Source organism: Leptosomus discolor, chromosome 7, assembly GCF_034619465.1.
Source record: "Leptosomus discolor isolate bLepDis1 chromosome 7, bLepDis1.hap2, whole genome shotgun sequence".
Taxonomy (NCBI): domain Eukaryota; kingdom Metazoa; phylum Chordata; class Aves; order Leptosomiformes; family Leptosomidae; genus Leptosomus; species Leptosomus discolor.
This window is the reverse complement of record NC_141397.1, coordinates 4,873,474-4,889,984: the sequence shown is the minus strand read 5'-3', so window position 1 is coordinate 4,889,984 and position 16,511 is coordinate 4,873,474. Positions and strand designations below refer to the sequence as shown.

Sequence of the window (16,511 nt, the reverse complement as noted above, 5' to 3'; positions counted from 1 at the left end):
TCTTGAGGTCATCTTTTCCTTTCATGAAACGTTCTGCCTCATCAAGTACACAACTTCCAGCCTCCGTAACAAATGAAGCAGGGGCTCCACCTGCAAAGCTGGTTACGGCACGGCTCTCCTTCCCCCCAAACAGTTCTGACCCGTGCTCCCGAGAGACGAGAGCGCCGAGGCGAAAGGCTGTGCCATCATCATTCATTTGCAACAAAGGAGTAGTTGTGTCAGGGTTGCGCAGGAAGTTGTGATGACGACACTTCTTAACCCCCTAAGTGTGCTCTTACAGGGGTAGGATTATAGCTCAGCGTTCTACCCTCCCTGCTATAAAGGTGTATTTGCCTAATGACTGGGGACAGAATAAAAAGCAAAGAGTCCTTTCAAATACGGGATGTGGGGTTTTTTTGAAAGGCGAATCCATCCAAGGTAACGTGGAAAAAGATCCCTACTAGCGCATTCTTCCCTAGGGATCAGCTGACATGCCCTTAAATTTGGGAGTTTGCAGAACAGCGTAAGAGAATGTGTTGAATTAAAATTTCAAGGGGAAAAGAAATTAAATTTATTTCTTGGAAGTACTTTTATTTGCAGATTGCTTTTTTTTAAAAAAAAAAATTCCTTTTTTAAACAGCAGTTGGATTTTCTGTTGTACTTCTTGGAGGTAAAGTTTAGACGTTTGGAGATGCTAGTACAAGGGGAAAAAAGGAAATCTTAGCTGTCAGTCAGAGTCAGTGTAAGTTTTCTTTTTCCAGGCTATTCTGTAATGCATTGACCAGTGCGGCATTTGAAGTGACACAACTCAGGGCGCTGCTTCTACTGTCTTTAATGATATTGGCTAATTTTTATACAGTGCTTTGAAAACTTAAAGCACTGTATGAGTGCTTAGTATTATTACTGCAATTATTCTCCTGGGAGATTATTTCACAGGCTAATAGACTTCACAGTTAAGAAATATTTCTTGATCGTAAGCCTAAATTTTCCCTTTGATCAGTTCCATTCCCTTGCTCGTAGCTACACCTCTTTGGCTCATCCGAAACAATTCCTTGGTATTAGCGTACCACCTCTAAATCTCTGTAGACAGTTTGCATGTGTGCTCTTAGTCTGTCTGTGTGACTTGTTGTTGAGATCTTGCTTCATAAATCTTCCAGCTGCTTAATCTTTTCCTCAAATTCTCTCTAGGTTTTCTCTTTTTCTCTTAAATCAGGCTGCAAATATTTGCAGTATTTTTAAACATAGTTTTTATAAAACGCGCTCTGAAACAGAATTGACTCCGTCCTTTCCCTGGATATGCTGCTTCACTATGTGCATCTCAAAACTGCGTCTCCTTATGGCCTTAAAGAAATTCTTTTACACAGCAGTACAATTGTTCTCAATGAAAATCTGGCCGGCATAAAGGCAGGAGGGGAGAAGGGTTTGTTCTCGAGTTCAGTAGATTTAAGAAGTCTCCCCGCCTCAGTTTTGGTTTTGCAGTTTTCCTGAGTCTCTCTTCTGTGGTTTGAAGTATTTCACCCTCTTGTTTCAGGAGCTTGTCTTTGCTGTGTCGCTTCAGTGAATGAGCGTGGATTTTGTTCCGCAGTTAAGCTGCGCTGCGCTTTGTACTTGCTCTTAAAACACAGAAACGCAGATCTGCTGTTGGATGGTGTGACAGTAGAAAATAAGAGCATCTGAGGGGGAAACTTGGGAAACCTGGACTTCAGAAGATTGCTCTGAAAGGCAGAATTTTAACTTTTCACTTGCTTCCCATCTAACTGATTTCCTTTGTTCACTAATTCTGTCCGAAAGAAATCTGTAGTTAGAGTAGAATTCATTTTGTGATATCTTCGTGAACAAAGGAAAACCTGAATACCAAGTTAATGTAAGCGTACAGGCAGGACACCATACATCTATTTTTCCTTTCAAAGCAGACAACGCAATCTGAAAAATTGTCCTGCAGTCCCTGTTTTCCAAAGAAATGGATAAATATCCTTTAAATCTACAGTTACAGTAAGTGGCACTGGCTAATGATTTGATTTGAGGATTGAGAGCGCAGTCTGGATTTACTCTTTGTGCATTAACGCAGGTCAAATGGACACAGGCTGCATTTTAAATCAGTAATGGAAGGCTGAAGCCTGCCTTAAACCAATCACATCAGCCTTACCCAAGACCGATTGATCCCGAGAGACTGAGCCCTGTGAGCCTAGCTTTTATATGAATGGACTCTGTGCAGCCTGAACTTTCATTCATAAAATGGATGCTGAAGGGAAGGGGAAAAAAAAAAAAAAAAAAAAAAAAAAAAAGCCAAACAAAACCGCCCCACACACGCCAAACCCTGGAATGTCCATTTATGCGGAGCTGAAGGGTGTAGTGTTCCCTCAGCTGCTGCTTTTGCCAGTTGCCTTAAAGTAGTGATTAATGCTCCTTGGCCCGGCCTGCCTGGAACCTGACACCATTTATGGCCTTGGTGTGTTTCTAATGTATAGTGAATGAGAAGGCTACATTCTCAAATCAGAAACATAAACAGGAACTGGTTGGTCTGAATTCCATTCAAATATGTCACTTCAGCCGTGCAGTGTTTGTCCAACTCCGATTTTACAGGCAGGGGATGGGGCGGGGGAGAAAAAGCAACACAGACATTTTTGCAGTAAGGTTACCAACAAAAGGAGAGAGGGAGAGAGAAAATACTGCTGCCTTTTGTTGAATTCAAAGGGAGAGCGATGTTTAAAATACACTTTACAGTTACTGAGGTTAATAAAAGCAAATATATGATTTTAAAGTATGCTCAAAAGATCAGCTCCATGTGGAATTTCAATTCAGAGCTGAATGTATGAGCCTTTGTTTTCCTGTTCTGCTGTATGAAAAGTTACACATCGCCTAGACAGGCTGTTGACATCTGGTCTCAGAAAATGCATTAGATGTTGTCATAGATCTAAAAACCAAAGTTGTGGAAAGGAAGCTGTTTGCTTAAGGGTTTTTTTTTTTTTCTGTGTGCGTGTCATAATTCCACTTAGACGTGAGCTGGTGGGGCCAAATCTAGTTCTCCAGTAGGTTTTTGTCAAGTGCGATGTAAGAAATTAAACTTAGCAAATTTTAATTAGCTGGGTTTTAGAAGGGAATATGTGTGTATCTATGAACGCACATACTTGCAGATATTTTTTTTTTCCCCTATAATTGCTGGGACAAAGGCTAGTGATAGACAAATGATGAGCAAAACCTTCCATTCTGAATGTTTTTAAACTACATAATGATTTGAGAAAAGAATACTTAATTTTTAGGTTGAGTTTTAGAGAAGACAGTGACTGTTTTCACCCATGTAACTTCAGCGCACCTGCATTTTTCATGCTGAACCTGCCGATGAAAAAAATAATGCTGACTTTGTCTTGCCAGGATTTTACCCATTTGTAGGCCTCTGTTGTAATTACGTAGCTTCTGAGGGGGCAGTGCTTTTAAAGGCGGTTGAACCAAAACCTGATCCCCATCTCCTGCAATTCCTGGTTAGAGAGATTGTCATTAGTTCTGGTATTTCTACCTGAATGTCTCTTTTTGGAGAGACGTGCAAGTTTTAAGCTAAATGTGTTCTGCAGGTTTACACAATCATAGGTTTCATGATTAAAAAGAGAATCATTTGGTGCTTCTCCCTGCAAAGCACAGATCACACATTTTGCTTAGTGACGCCTGGTGCCACCTTAGCCGCTTGTTGCGATCGAGTTTGAAGAATTGCCTTTCTTAACCGAAAAGCCCTGTTTTCCAGTGATTTCAGTATTGCTCTTCACCCTTGAGCTGGTCAGAGCTTCTCGGTGGTGGTCAGCAGCTGCTTTCCACCAGCAGCCTGAACGTGTTTCAGTGGTGGGTGCAGGGCTCCTTTGTGAACAGTTTGTCAGCGCGCTTGGAAATCCATGGACAGAAGAGTTACTTGCAGCGTGATTCTGATGTTTGAAGTTTGAGGCCAAAAGTATGATGGGTTCTAGCTTGAGCGTTTTATTTTTAAAAAGATACCTTTGTCTCTGCGCTTGGTAAAAAAAAAAAATCTCTCCCACTGCCCCAGCAACCTCTCCATGTACCAGAGAAATGCTCGTATTGCTCCAGTAAGCACCGAGTGGCACAGCACGTTGAAGTCTGTATTGATAGACCAACTCTGAATCGCTGAAATAGGAGCCAAAACCCCTGTAATGACTTTTCAGACCAAAAGGACAATTGAGGAGGCTATGGTGTAAGTTAAATTACAGGACTGGCTGTATCCACTGCCAGTGGAATCCCTCCAAAATTTTGGGGAACTGCTCCTTTGAGAACAGTTGGAGCTGTTCTTAATATGACTTGGTTGGTAATGAAGTGTAGCTCGGAGGAGCAGGCAGGCAAAGAGTAAGAAGGCTCCGGTTTGGGGGTCATCGCTTTGTTTTATACCAGGACACCGTGCCGTTCACCTGAGCTGCCGCACGGGGACCGAGGCCGGGCGGGAAGCTCCACTTCTTCACCCGCCCTGTTCCAGATGGTACACCTCCGCAGAGCCTCGGTCTCCCCATCTCTGCCTCTGCCCGTGCACGTACGTCGTCCAGTGCCTCTGTATCCCACTGCGCTTTGTCCCGTGCACGTGGGGAGTGCCCTGGGCCGCCAAACCTTCAGATGATGTGGAGAAAGTGAACAGCAAAGTAATTCCGAGTCAGGGCACGTTGTTACGTTACGCTCTTTCGTTAGGAAGGCTGTGTAAGGTCAGAAATGGGGATAGCCAAAGAATAAATCTTGGTTCAGGTTTCCAGTTCCTGCGTTGCTCTGCTTCCTTCAGGAGAAGGCAGACACTGCATCCCGTGGCCTGCAGGAGCTTCGTCTCGCCTGGCTGGGGAGGCGGGCTGAAATGCCGTTTGTTTCTGCGCAGGGTGTGGTGTGTGGGTCTGAAACCTGGTCCTTACCTCCAACAAGCAATCTGAAAAGAGGACTTAAGGATTCTTTACCCTCTTTGAGTTATACAGGGCTGAGACGACCTAACCCTTTAAATTCCGATATGATAATTAATGTGAAATACTTCCTTACCAAGGGATCGCTCCAGTGTCTTACTCGATAATGAAACGTAGAACCCGTGCCTGCTGAATTCAGTAGCAGATTTTTCTTGTCCTGAGGAAGTCTGTTTGGGCTTCTTCTGCTTTGATGTATTTTGATGAAGGCACTCAGAGCTTATTTCCAGTATTTTTCTCTGTGACGGTCCCAGATGAGAAGGCATTTCTGCAGTGTCTAGATTACACGTAATTTTAAAACAACACCTATTGGGGAAAAAAATGGTTTTAAACCAACATTATATAAGGCCATATTCCTTGTTTTAAGATGACTATGTTGCTGTTAGCAAGATTAGCAATAAAGGATGACCTCTAAGTCTTCCAAATGAATAATAAAAGATAAATTAATTTTTCTACGTCTCCATATTTTTAGTTAGCTTGTGGGTTTTTTTTAAAGGGACTCTGCTGTTCTTGAGATGATGTAGCTTTACAATGTGAATTACTGTATTAGAAGTCTGAAATAAGCTTGTTGTGTGTCCTAAATCCAGGCACATTTTTCTTCAAAGACTAAAAATTGCTAAAAGGTGATAGAATCAGTCACCCCGAACACTTGGATCTTGCCCTGGAAGTATTTTATGCCTACTTCTGTCTTATTTGTTCTCTTGAAACAATGCTTTAAGGAGAAGACGACACATAATTGCTCTGTAATTTCTGCACTAAAATGTTTTCTTTTGAAGTAGCTCCGCTTAGCTTGTAAAAATACTTCTGGGTCTTAGTCAAGCATTTAGTACAATTTAAAACTGCAATGCTAAATTTCATTGGTTGGACTTTTTATTAGATAAGGTAGAAATGAAAGCAGCAGGCAATTTAATTAGCAGTAATTTTTCTGGGCAAGTCATTACTTTGATGAACTTCAGAGCAATGTTTATGGCTCCTAATTAACCATGTTAGTCATTTGATTGAATAATCACTTTGGAAATGTTTCTACAATTTGATTAGAGTCTGACCCACTCTGATAGTCATAAATTAACTGATAGCACTTTAGGATAACAAGACTCTAGTTACTTTACGAGAAATAAACTCTTCCTTGCTGTATTTTTCGGTCCTCTGTGGACTGTTTAAGCGCAAGCTAACCAGAAGATTAAGTAATGATGGTACAAACAATGTTTGCCTTAAAAAGACTCCAGATGTTAATTATACTTGACTTAGGAGCATGGGAGACGAAACCCCAAATGTGCTAAGAACACAACTTCTTGGATGCACGCATAATACTTTATTCTGCGTACTCTGCTGCATCACTTTGCCAGAGTGGAGTTCATGAGTCAAAAAGGGTTTCGCTGCCAATACTAGGGAATTTTTACCTAAAATAGAAAATAGCATCTGTTTCAGTTCTACAACTTCCTCTTTTTGTACGTAGATTTTTCCATTCTCCTTAAAATTCAATCTACTTGGTAACACGAGTGATTCTTTGCAGGTGAACCACTTCTTGTAGCCTTGACTTCTAGCCTGCAGAGCTCTGCTTGAGGCGGGTGATGACTGAATCACCGATTCCTGTGGTTACTCGGAATAGCTGCCTGAGACGTTAGCGATTCTCGAGGCCTGAGCAGGCAGGCACCGAGCATTACATCGAGAGAGGAGGTGGCGAAGAGTTCGGCACAGATGTGCGAGAGAGACCGTGGACTGTTAGAGGAAACTTATTATTCCTGCCCTGCGTTTCACTTGTTTTGTGAAGTCAGTGTAAAACCTCATTTTCTTATCCTGCCAGATCTTTGATACTCATCACTAGTCAGTGAACAGTGAAATTTGGAATCACAGTCTGAAAGAGTCTGTAGGCAGTGTTGGAAAAATAATGTCTGCTCTTTCGACCTCTGTTTGCATCTCTTTTTAAGAGTTGCACGTTACTGGTAACAGATTGCATAGCTCAGGGTGGGAGTTTATCACAAGATCAAATAGACTTTGTTAAGCAAGACTTCCGATATCCAAGAAGTGGGTTAAACGTGGTCTAGAAGGGCAAACATTTACGGTGTATTTCTGTTTGCAAGTGCCTGTGCGCAGGGTGTGGCGACTTGCAAGGGGGACAGTGCGAGACACGGGGGGGGGGGGGGGGGAATAGAAAGACATCTAAAGAACGCCGTTTTCATTAGTTCTGTTTGGTCTTTCTCTTTCTTCTTGCACGTTTGAGTAGAGGTGGGGAGTGGCAAATAGATGCATTACTTAGAATGTGCGCCCTCATTTTTTGGGGGGGTGTGAGTGTCTTTTTTTGTTTAAGTATGTACAGGTGGAAGGGGAAGTTAATGCATCTGAATTCCTAGATTAAATGCTTAGCAATCGTGGAAAATTTCATTAACCCTTCAAATCCTTAACCGGAGTCTAAAAAGCGATATCCTACTCTAAAATCACTCAGATATTCCTTGTATTAATGTACAGTTTCTAAGTCTCCAGTGTGATTGGCAGGCTTTTCCGTGCAATTGATTAAAAATGTTAGGTTGAATTAGTAACAAAGATAGGTATAAAAGCAAAGGATTTAAAATACCCGTTCTGTCGTGTGTGGATTGGTTTTGGCCTGTAAATGGTCTAAAGTATAATCGTCATGGGAGCCAGCTTTTGGCAAAGTTGATTACAATAAGGGTTTGAGTTCCAGTGCCTATGTTAGATGGGATCTATGATCCTCACGTTGTGCTTTTCTTCTCCGCCATGCCTTGTGCGTGCTGCTCGGAAATGCTGACTCTGTGTTGACAGGTTTCCCCCTCGCTGTAACTTGCATCCTTTTCGTTGCTCTTCTGCCTGCAGCCTGTCTCATTGATAACCTGCACACTTTTAATTCCAGACAGTCTTTTGACTAGCATTGTCGTCTTCTCCTTTCAGAAGTGCCTAGCTGCCATTCCATTTACATGAGGCAAGAAGGCTTCCTGGCTCACCCAAACAGAACAGAAGTTAAGTTTTCTATTATGTATCGCTTTTGTATGAGAGAAACGTAAAAAATTTAAAAAGCCTGGAGGGATTTGGGGTTCACTGGTTTATTTCTGCTGCTGGGAAGACTTGCATCATCTTTCTTTCCCTTCCCAGTCTCGAGTTTGGGATGCGCTGGTTCTTTTGTAGCTTCTTTTAGTGCCACAGGTTGATCAGGCTAGAAGCAGTGTTATTATGAATTTAGTCATTCTGCTTTTCAAGGCCTCTAGCAGTTGAAAGGAAGAGACGCTCAAAAATTTGTCCATTTCACCCGTTTTACTCGAGTGATATTTTCCAGGCTATTGGTGTGACAGGCTCAGTTAGCTTTAAGTAACCCGTTTTATACTTTACGCTCAGTGAAGGTTTTTGGCTTTTCGTTACGATTTCTGCAATGTTTTGGTGCTGCTTAGGCCCAGATTGTACAGGCAGGCGATAGATGTCAAAACTCCCAGTGCCTTCAGTAGGACAGAGCTTAGATCATTGTCAAAAATAATAATTGGGAGTAAAAGAACTTGATGTGTATTAGAACAATAATGGCCACTGTAAGAGAGGTGATACCTTCCACTCTCCTGCTCTGGTGTATGTATCTTGTCAGTATATGATTTTTGTTGTTTGTTTGTTTAGGGTTTATTTGGGTTTTTTCCTTCCAAGGGGCAAATTTCACAAACATGAGGGAAATTGGTTTTGAGATTGGTGAGAATTCAGACAGATGTATGAATCGAAGTCCTCTAGTAAGACTTGTTTAACTAGTGAAAAGACACAACTGGAAAGATAACAAATCTGGCTAAAAGCCCAATTGCTTCTGGGGTGGAATAAAGGCAGAAAATAGAAATAAAAGGTAGTGTTTAACAAGGAGGGTGAAACAGGAGATGGAAATTTATAACAGTCTTGGTATGTGGAATTATATGAAGTATAGAAGCTTGATAAGGGAGGTGAAAGACATCAGGGAAAAATCCACAGGCTGCAGGGCTAAGGTCAACAGATAGGAGTTTTAATCACAGCACAGATATGGGAAAAACAATCTCAGACAGGTTATGCACTCGTAAGTACTTGAAGTTGGTGAAATTGTTATGAATGACATAGAAAAAGCAGTGAGTTTCGATAAATATATTTTTTTTTTTTCTGTATTTGGAAATCAGTCAACACGATTTGATGGAATAAAGGTCATGTCGAATCTGATTCTATTCTTTGCTGAGATTAAAAGTTTGATTGATAAAGATACTTGTGTCGTTTAGTTAGACTTTTTATGGCATTCAATTTGCCACTGCATTACATTCTGATTAAGAAGCTAGCACAAAGCAGTATCAATAAAGTACACATTAAATACATTAAGTCCTGGCCAACTGACAGATCTAAAAGTGGCTGTCACTGGGCAATCATCTCTGGATGGATTGGTTCTGTTATAGTTCTGTAGGAATTGATATCAGGAGTGTTGCTATTCAACATTTTCAGTGGAGATACGGAACAAAGTTAATAGATAACTTTATGGCACAAAGATAGGCAGAGTGGTAAAAACCAAGCAGGCCAGGGCAGTCACACAAAGCAATTTGAATTGTTTGGTAATCTGGGCACATTAAACAAAATGGTTTTTAATACGCTGAATGCAGACCAGGCCTATGGATCCGGGAACCAGTATAGTGGAAAAAATGATTTTGAGACGGGCCTCCTCCTCCTCGGCTTCGCAGTGGGAAACCAGCCCAACCAAACATTGCAACCCGATGGCAAGAAGGCCTTCTGTCGTGTTTGCACAGTCAAAAGGAGGGTCCTAGGGAGGCAGGAGAGGAGGAGATGTTTTGTCTCAAGTAGCACTGGTGAGGCTGATACTGGCAGGCGATCCGTTTCTGGTTAAGCAAAACGTTAAAATAATACTGAGAAGCAGGAGTGTGTACAGAGGGGAGTGCTAGAAAGAACACAGGGTTGCAGAGAGTGTCTTTTAACGACCAAAATTAGGTTTTTACAGAATGATCTTAATTGGAAGAAACATCAAGGAGGCTGACTTCTGTGAGTGTGAGGAGGAAATACCAAGTAGGACTTTTTTTTAGTCTCACAGGGAGAAGACCCGCAGGAACTAATGGTTAAAAGTCAAAGCCATGCTAGTTCAAACAGGAAATGAGACAAACATTTTGGAATAAATCAGAGAGAAAAATGGGTGCTTTTTCATTTTTGCAGGTGGAGATTAACAGTCTTTGGGGAATGCGCACATTAATTAAACACCCCTGTACCGAGGCCAAAATGTTGCGATTGGGCGGTGTGTAAAGGATGTGGGATATTAATCTGATTCCTCTATGACTTAGTGTTCCCTCTGGCATTAAGCCTGTGATCTCTCCTTTCTCCATGCATCTATATAAACACCCTCTCTCTCTTTCACTTACAGGCTGTATGTATGAAAAGGGACCTAGGCAGTTTTATGATGACACTTGCGTTGTTCCAGAGAAGTTTGACGGTACGTATGACACATCGCGCTCTCTCTTTTTCCCGCGTGGAGAGATGAAAAAGGAAGAGATGAGGGACTTTTCTCTGTTGCTGATCAAAAAAGTTCTGTAACGTTCCAATTTAGGATTCCTTAACACACCATTTGCGGTGCGCCCAACCAAAGCTGACCTTTGTCTCTTGAAACCAAAGTCTCCTCTTCAATCGGATGTCGTTCGACTTTTGCCAGCGACAGACGCTGTATCCAGAGTTGCGGCAGAGGAGCGCAGTTCCTCTGCTGTTGAGAAGCAATAGGAGGATTTCCATTGCACTGATGATCACATACTGCTTGTTGCTTGAGATTTAATGAAGGCTGTTCTTACAATTAACAAAACGGCAGAGAAAGCAGCAGCTTTGGTTTTACTGAGGATTAAGCCTCTTGTCTCGCTGTCTGTGAAGTGATGAATAGTGGGGAGTGAGTGTATAGGGCATTTTTGTGTTTGTGTCAATGTATTTGCACTAGGTTAAACATTGTACTAGTGGTTTATTTTTCAGTGGGATTGATAACAAATCTATGATCTTTTCACAACACTACTCATTACGACAGATTTTTTTTTTTTTTTTTCTTTCCCCCAAGAGGGATTCTGAGGTCAAATAAAATAAATGGCCCAAATTATCCTCAGTTACTCTGATGGAAAATCAGTTTCCTGGTGTAACTCGGTTGATTTCAGATTTATTTCATTATAGGCAAAGTAGATGGACTCAGTATTTCTTACCGGTGACTCTGTTAGTCTGCAACTTTGGGAAGTAATTCGGAGACCAGTTACTTCAATTTGTTAGAGTGGTTTCTTTGTGTTAGTGTATGTATGTCCAGCTTTATTTGTTTTAGCAGGAAAGATTAGATACTTTCTTGATAAACTTGTGAACAGCTCTCTGACCACTGCTAAAAGTAGAGCTGGAGATCTCTTGAGGGTTTTCTCCTCCTTTATTGCGTTTGTTTTCCCCTGAGAATCACTCTGTGGATTACAAAACTGTTGCGTGTCTAGCAGCATTTGTTGTGTTTGCTGAAGAATGGGAGACTCTAAAATGAAAGTAACCCAAAGAATTACACGTTCCTCAAATGAGGTATCACGTGCACATCAAGGTTGGTAAGGAACAGCAAGGAATAAATAGAGGATTTTAAATAATATTGGACCTAACTGAGGATGGCTCAGTCCAGGATTGCATTGCCACTGGATTGACACATTCACTGAAAGAGCGATTTACAGAAACGCTACTTTATACCCTGGCTTTGGAATATATGCTTTTTTTTTTTCCTCCTCCTTTTTAAAGCACACCATGTTAGGTTGTTTTTTCTTCTCCAAAAATGATTGTGGACTTGTTCTGTTTTCAGTACCAGTGGGAAGTTCATATTTACATTTATGGGAATGGGATCAGAACCTGTACTACAAGATGTTAAAACTCTTCAGGAGTAGTGTTTGCCTGTGTCTTTCTTGAAAATCCTTTTTGTTTGTTTGGGTTTTGTACAGGGAAGGGAATGAAAATGGAAAAGAAATACAAATAAAGTGAAAGAAATACAAATAAAGTGAAAGAAATAAATGTTTGGAAGTATTTGCATGTTTGCAGAGCAAGCAGTCTGCTGCTGGCTTCCGTGACTGTCCGTTGTGAGAACACTTTGTACCTTAGAAGACTGATGTTGTGATACAAATAGGTGTGTTCATACTTGTAGCGTGATGACTTTTGAGGAAAAAATAGCAGATGTGTCTTCATGTTTTGGCCAGTAAGCCCGGGACTAGTCTTGATGTTTCAGAAGTAGATTCTCAGCTGCTTCATTTGAAATCAAAGATCGGCACGGGCGAAGAATCTGATCCTCTGTAATACTGCACTTGCTATTTGTGCATTGCTCAGCTATCACTAAAAGAAAAATCCTGTCCTTGAAAAAGAAGGCCCTTCAGGCCTGGAACTTGAACCTCCTGTAAACCAAAAAGCCTTGTGTTGATGTATTTGATTTCCACAGCCATTGACTCAATTTTCTTTCTTGATTACAAAAGGAAGTGCTCCAGTTTTAATATTATTATTCTTACTTTCACTACACGGAGCCGTTCTGTAATGGCCATCAGAGCATCCTAATGTTGTGGACGAATGTGAAGTCCTAGCTTTCTGTATTAAACAGGTCACACTGCTGTTTGGAGGCTATTGCTCTTCTGGTAGTTGAAATGAGGGATTTTACCAGCATATCAAGGATTGCTGTCATTGTGTGCAGAAAAAAATACCTCAGCTTCAGCATCAGACCTTTCAGCTGTTGTTGTTGCACGAGTTGTTTAGTATGAATATGATTTAAGAACAACAGAGACACAGTATGGATGTAGCTTGATGGTTTTTCATTGGAGGTTTGTGGAACAGCTAGCAGAATATTGTTGGTTTTTGAAAACTTCCTCTGAACTTCTAGAAAAATTGACTTACTGCTTTTCAGGGGGAATACTAATCTAATATGTAGATATGAGTAAAAGTAATATGTGCTTATATGCAAGTCCAGTCTGCCACAGAGGAACTCACATATCTGCAGGATTTGCATACCTATACATAAAGCACATGCTGTTTAAGTCCAAGTCAAATACTGTGTCAAATTTTCCATAGAAGCATTTGCATGCAAAAGAAGTTCCACTCAGTAGGGTTTTGCAGCTTTAGCAAGCGTACGTTACGTTTCCCAAAGTGGGGCTGGTGCACAGCACACAAACGCTTTTCTTCAGACATCAGAGTTGCTTACAAAAACAGTTCATGCTCTTTCAGGTGGAGGATGTTGGAAAATGGTTTGCAAGTGAGATTTGCGTGTATCAGAAGTAAGTGGCGATAGGCTCAGGGGGAATTCCGTAAATCATGACTGAACTTGGGTACTTTTTAGTATATTAATAGGTTATTGTAAGGGTGTTTACCATAACAGCGGGCAGGGGAATGTTGCTTTTGTGGGTGGCTGGGTGACCACTTTCCCTCCATTTTCTTAATCCTAACGAGTGCTTTGCCAGTTGATGTGACAAACCGAGTGGTGATGCTTTCTGCACGTCCCTCATCTAACGCTGTTGCTGTCCTGTGCAGGTGATGTCAAACAGGAGCCAGGCATGTACCGCGAGGGACCCACGTATCAAAGGCGAGGCTCGCTTCAGCTCTGGCAGTTCTTGGTAGCTCTCCTTGATGACCCATCAAACTCTCACTTCATAGCATGGACTGGCCGAGGCATGGAATTCAAGCTGATTGAGCCAGAGGAGGTGGGTTAGACAGCATGCCCTAACATCCACTGCCCTGTCCTGCAAATTTCATAGTGCTCCCTCGGATTTAGGCCTTATTTTCCTTCAATATTTTGTTTCAGTAGCGCTCTCTAGAAGGGTGATAGAAAGGACTGGCAAAGGAAGTGCTTTAGTTAGGACAGAGGTGTGGTTAAGCATAGACTTGATTCCTAGTCCCACGAAATATTAAAAATACTGCAAGTACCAGGGTTACAAAATACTCAGCATTAACTGTGGGACTCAGATTTTTCAGAACCACTTTGTGGATAGAGCTGTGTTCCAAAATCCTTTGCAAGCTTGTCCCTGAATAGTCTTTCAACACCAGATACTCTTCAGTGTGAAGATACGGGAACTTGGAACTTTTAGGCTGTAGAGTGGAAGACCCCAAGCCTGATGGATGGCAAAGGAAGGCGTTAAGATTGTTAGGCAGTAAAATCCCATCAAAATTATATAAACCCCCTTCTTTTTAGGGTCGTCTTCAGAATATTCCTGCTGATCTGTATCATTAGCTTGTTCAGTGCACGCTTAGATCCTAGGCTTGCAAACACTCATGCCTGTGCACAGCTCTCCTGAACCATGAAGGACTCGTGGGATAGATAAAGTGACTTGTGGTCATGAATATTTGCCAAATCGTGACTTACTTCACTGGTGTGGTAAACAAGGATAAATCGAACATTTTATTAGATCAACTTTTTTGGACTAGGTAACATCACATAATCTATCCTCTGTTCTAAACAGCCGTGGAAACTGTTGGAAAATCTGGGGTGTGTGAATTTTATTGTAATACTGATGTGGGTGATTTGATTAGGGTTGTCCAAAAGCAGTATAATTCTGGTTTACTTTTTTTGCCCCTTGGGCAGGGTTGGCTAATGCAAGAGACCACGGCAAATCTTCCGTCGGGATCCCCTCTGAGTTAGAGCTGAGTAGGAAGGTTTGGGGGTGTAAGGCAGCTTCTGCATTCCGCCAGCTATTTCTGCTGTTTGCCATCCATCTTCTGGCGTAAGCAAGCTGAAAGCTTTCTTGCATTTGAGGTTACATCATCTGCCAACAGCCCTGAGGGGGTGATAGGGCAGTTGGAGATGGTGACAGGACTGATGTCGCTTTCCTTCCCAACGTAGCCTGGCTGAGGGGCCGGTTGCTGCAAGGACCTGTGTGCTGGCTCTCTGTTGGAGCGTCCCCCATGCTGGGTGTAGTCACTCTGGCAGATCCTGGCATTGCCCATCTGAGGATTTGACCACAGAACAGTCTTAGTTGATTGGATAACAAAGCTTTGCTGGCAAGTCTGCAGCCTTAGCAGGCTACGTGGACTTCTTAGTTGTGTCTGACCCAGAACAGAGTGAAATCCTTGGAAAGGCTTTTGTTGGATTTTGCTGAACGAAGTATCTTAATTTTTTCCCTTGCCCCAGTCTCAGTATTTTTAGTTTTGTCTTGACTTCAAGTTATGCCCAAAGTTTTTCAAGATTGAAGAGATTTATTGAAAAATGGTTTCCAGCAGATGGTGCAAAAACTTTATAGATTTTATCAGCTAAGGAAGGGAAAGTAGCAAAACAAAACCCTAAGGTTTCCTCACGGTGTGCTTCCCTGAAGAGCTGGATATTCTGATTTTAAGTTACCCAGATCGTCTGCTCTTCTGACTTTGTAGCAGTTACTTCATGGTTTGGAGCAGCGCTGCGCCCAAGATCTGGAGGAGGTGGGCGGCTTCAAACTTGCCTCGCTGCTCTGTGCTCTTAGGGAGTACAAAGGAGCCTAAGTTGTTTTTGTAGGAATGTCATGGGTCTGACAGAAACTGTCGATTAAAATAAGAATAGCCTACGGGAAGTTGCACACTTCTGTTGGTTGCCAAGTGTAAATTGAAGGGAAGTCAAAGAGCTTGTTGGTTCAGCTGTGGCAGGTTAGGATGACGCGACCTTTCCATCCCATCCCTTTCTGGAGGTTTACGCCCTTGTAGAAAGGGTGACAACAAAAATGAATATGTATAAGCTCCCTGAGCACCGTACTTCATTCAGAAAGTAGGTAACTGTGAGCTGTGGAGGCTAAGAATTGGGCATAGGTCCGTTTGTGCTGCTTTGTCACAGGGACAGGAGCCTTCAGCGGGAAGGTGGGCTGGAAGGCTAGAAGCCTGAATCCCTTCCACAGAACCAGACCTGATAAATGCTGTGCAGGCCCTGCAACAGGAAGAGTTGCTTACCCAAGACTCTTACTTCTGGGCCTGCTTGCTTATTTAGACGTGTCAAAATACCACCCAGTAGAGCATAATTTCAGCCATTATTTTGTGGTAGTTATCTTTGCTGTGTGTTTGTTTATTATGCAAGCCTGTTATGTTGGGGAGTTTTAGGAGTCTGATGAATGCATGAAAAAACTTGGTAGGAGTAAACAAAGAGTGGTGTAGGCATGTGTTACAAAGATGAATCGGTGAACCAAGGTCACGCATCTAGGCCAAGTCTACAGCTGGGATAAACTGACAGGATTGGAGGTAGTTTCGCTACAGCTATAACATAGCTGAAGTTAGCAGAGCCGTGATAATTTACATAAGCCTGAAAAGCTGCAACACTGAAAGGGAATAATGCTTTCAGAAGAAATTTTAAAAATTATTGTCCAGATGGAGATCAAAGGCAGGGATTTTGCTGTTGTTATTTAGTCCCCCCCCAGTCCTCAGTGCTGCACGTCATCTATGGTTTGCATCAGCAGGCTCCAGACACCTATGGGAAGGTTTTCTAGAGCAGTCTGCAGAGAAGCTGCTTGGCTTCTCTTTCCTTTTTCCAGCGCTGTATGCATATACAACTCTCAAACCTTTTTATAAAATAGGCTTTGAAGAGCTCATCAGCTCTTGACTTTTTTTTTTTTTCCCCTCTGGTGACATGATAGTCGTTTGTACAGCCAGTAATTGAAATGTCACCAGCAGCCGATTATAATTTCAGGTGGG

At 42.0% G+C, this 16,511-nt stretch overlaps 1 protein-coding gene across 7 annotated transcripts in view; it reads left to right on the top strand.

The window, feature by feature from the left end:
• The window catches only part of ETV1 (ETS variant transcription factor 1), a 63,566-nt gene that overhangs the window by 43,346 nt on the left and 3,709 nt on the right, over positions 1–16,511 (top strand). For 6 of the 7 annotated variants that reach the window (XM_086467537.1, XM_009951367.2, XM_009951366.2 and 3 more), the window contains 4 exons: positions 7,815–7,882; position 8,523; positions 10,273–10,341; positions 13,401–13,570. In XM_086467537.1, coding sequence (XP_086323663.1) covers positions 7,815–7,882; position 8,523; positions 10,273–10,341; positions 13,401–13,570 — 308 coding nt within the window. The remainder of the gene's footprint in view (positions 1–7,814; positions 7,883–8,522; positions 8,524–10,272; positions 10,342–13,400; positions 13,571–16,511) is intronic. The other variant, XM_009951368.2, reaches the window with a different exon arrangement.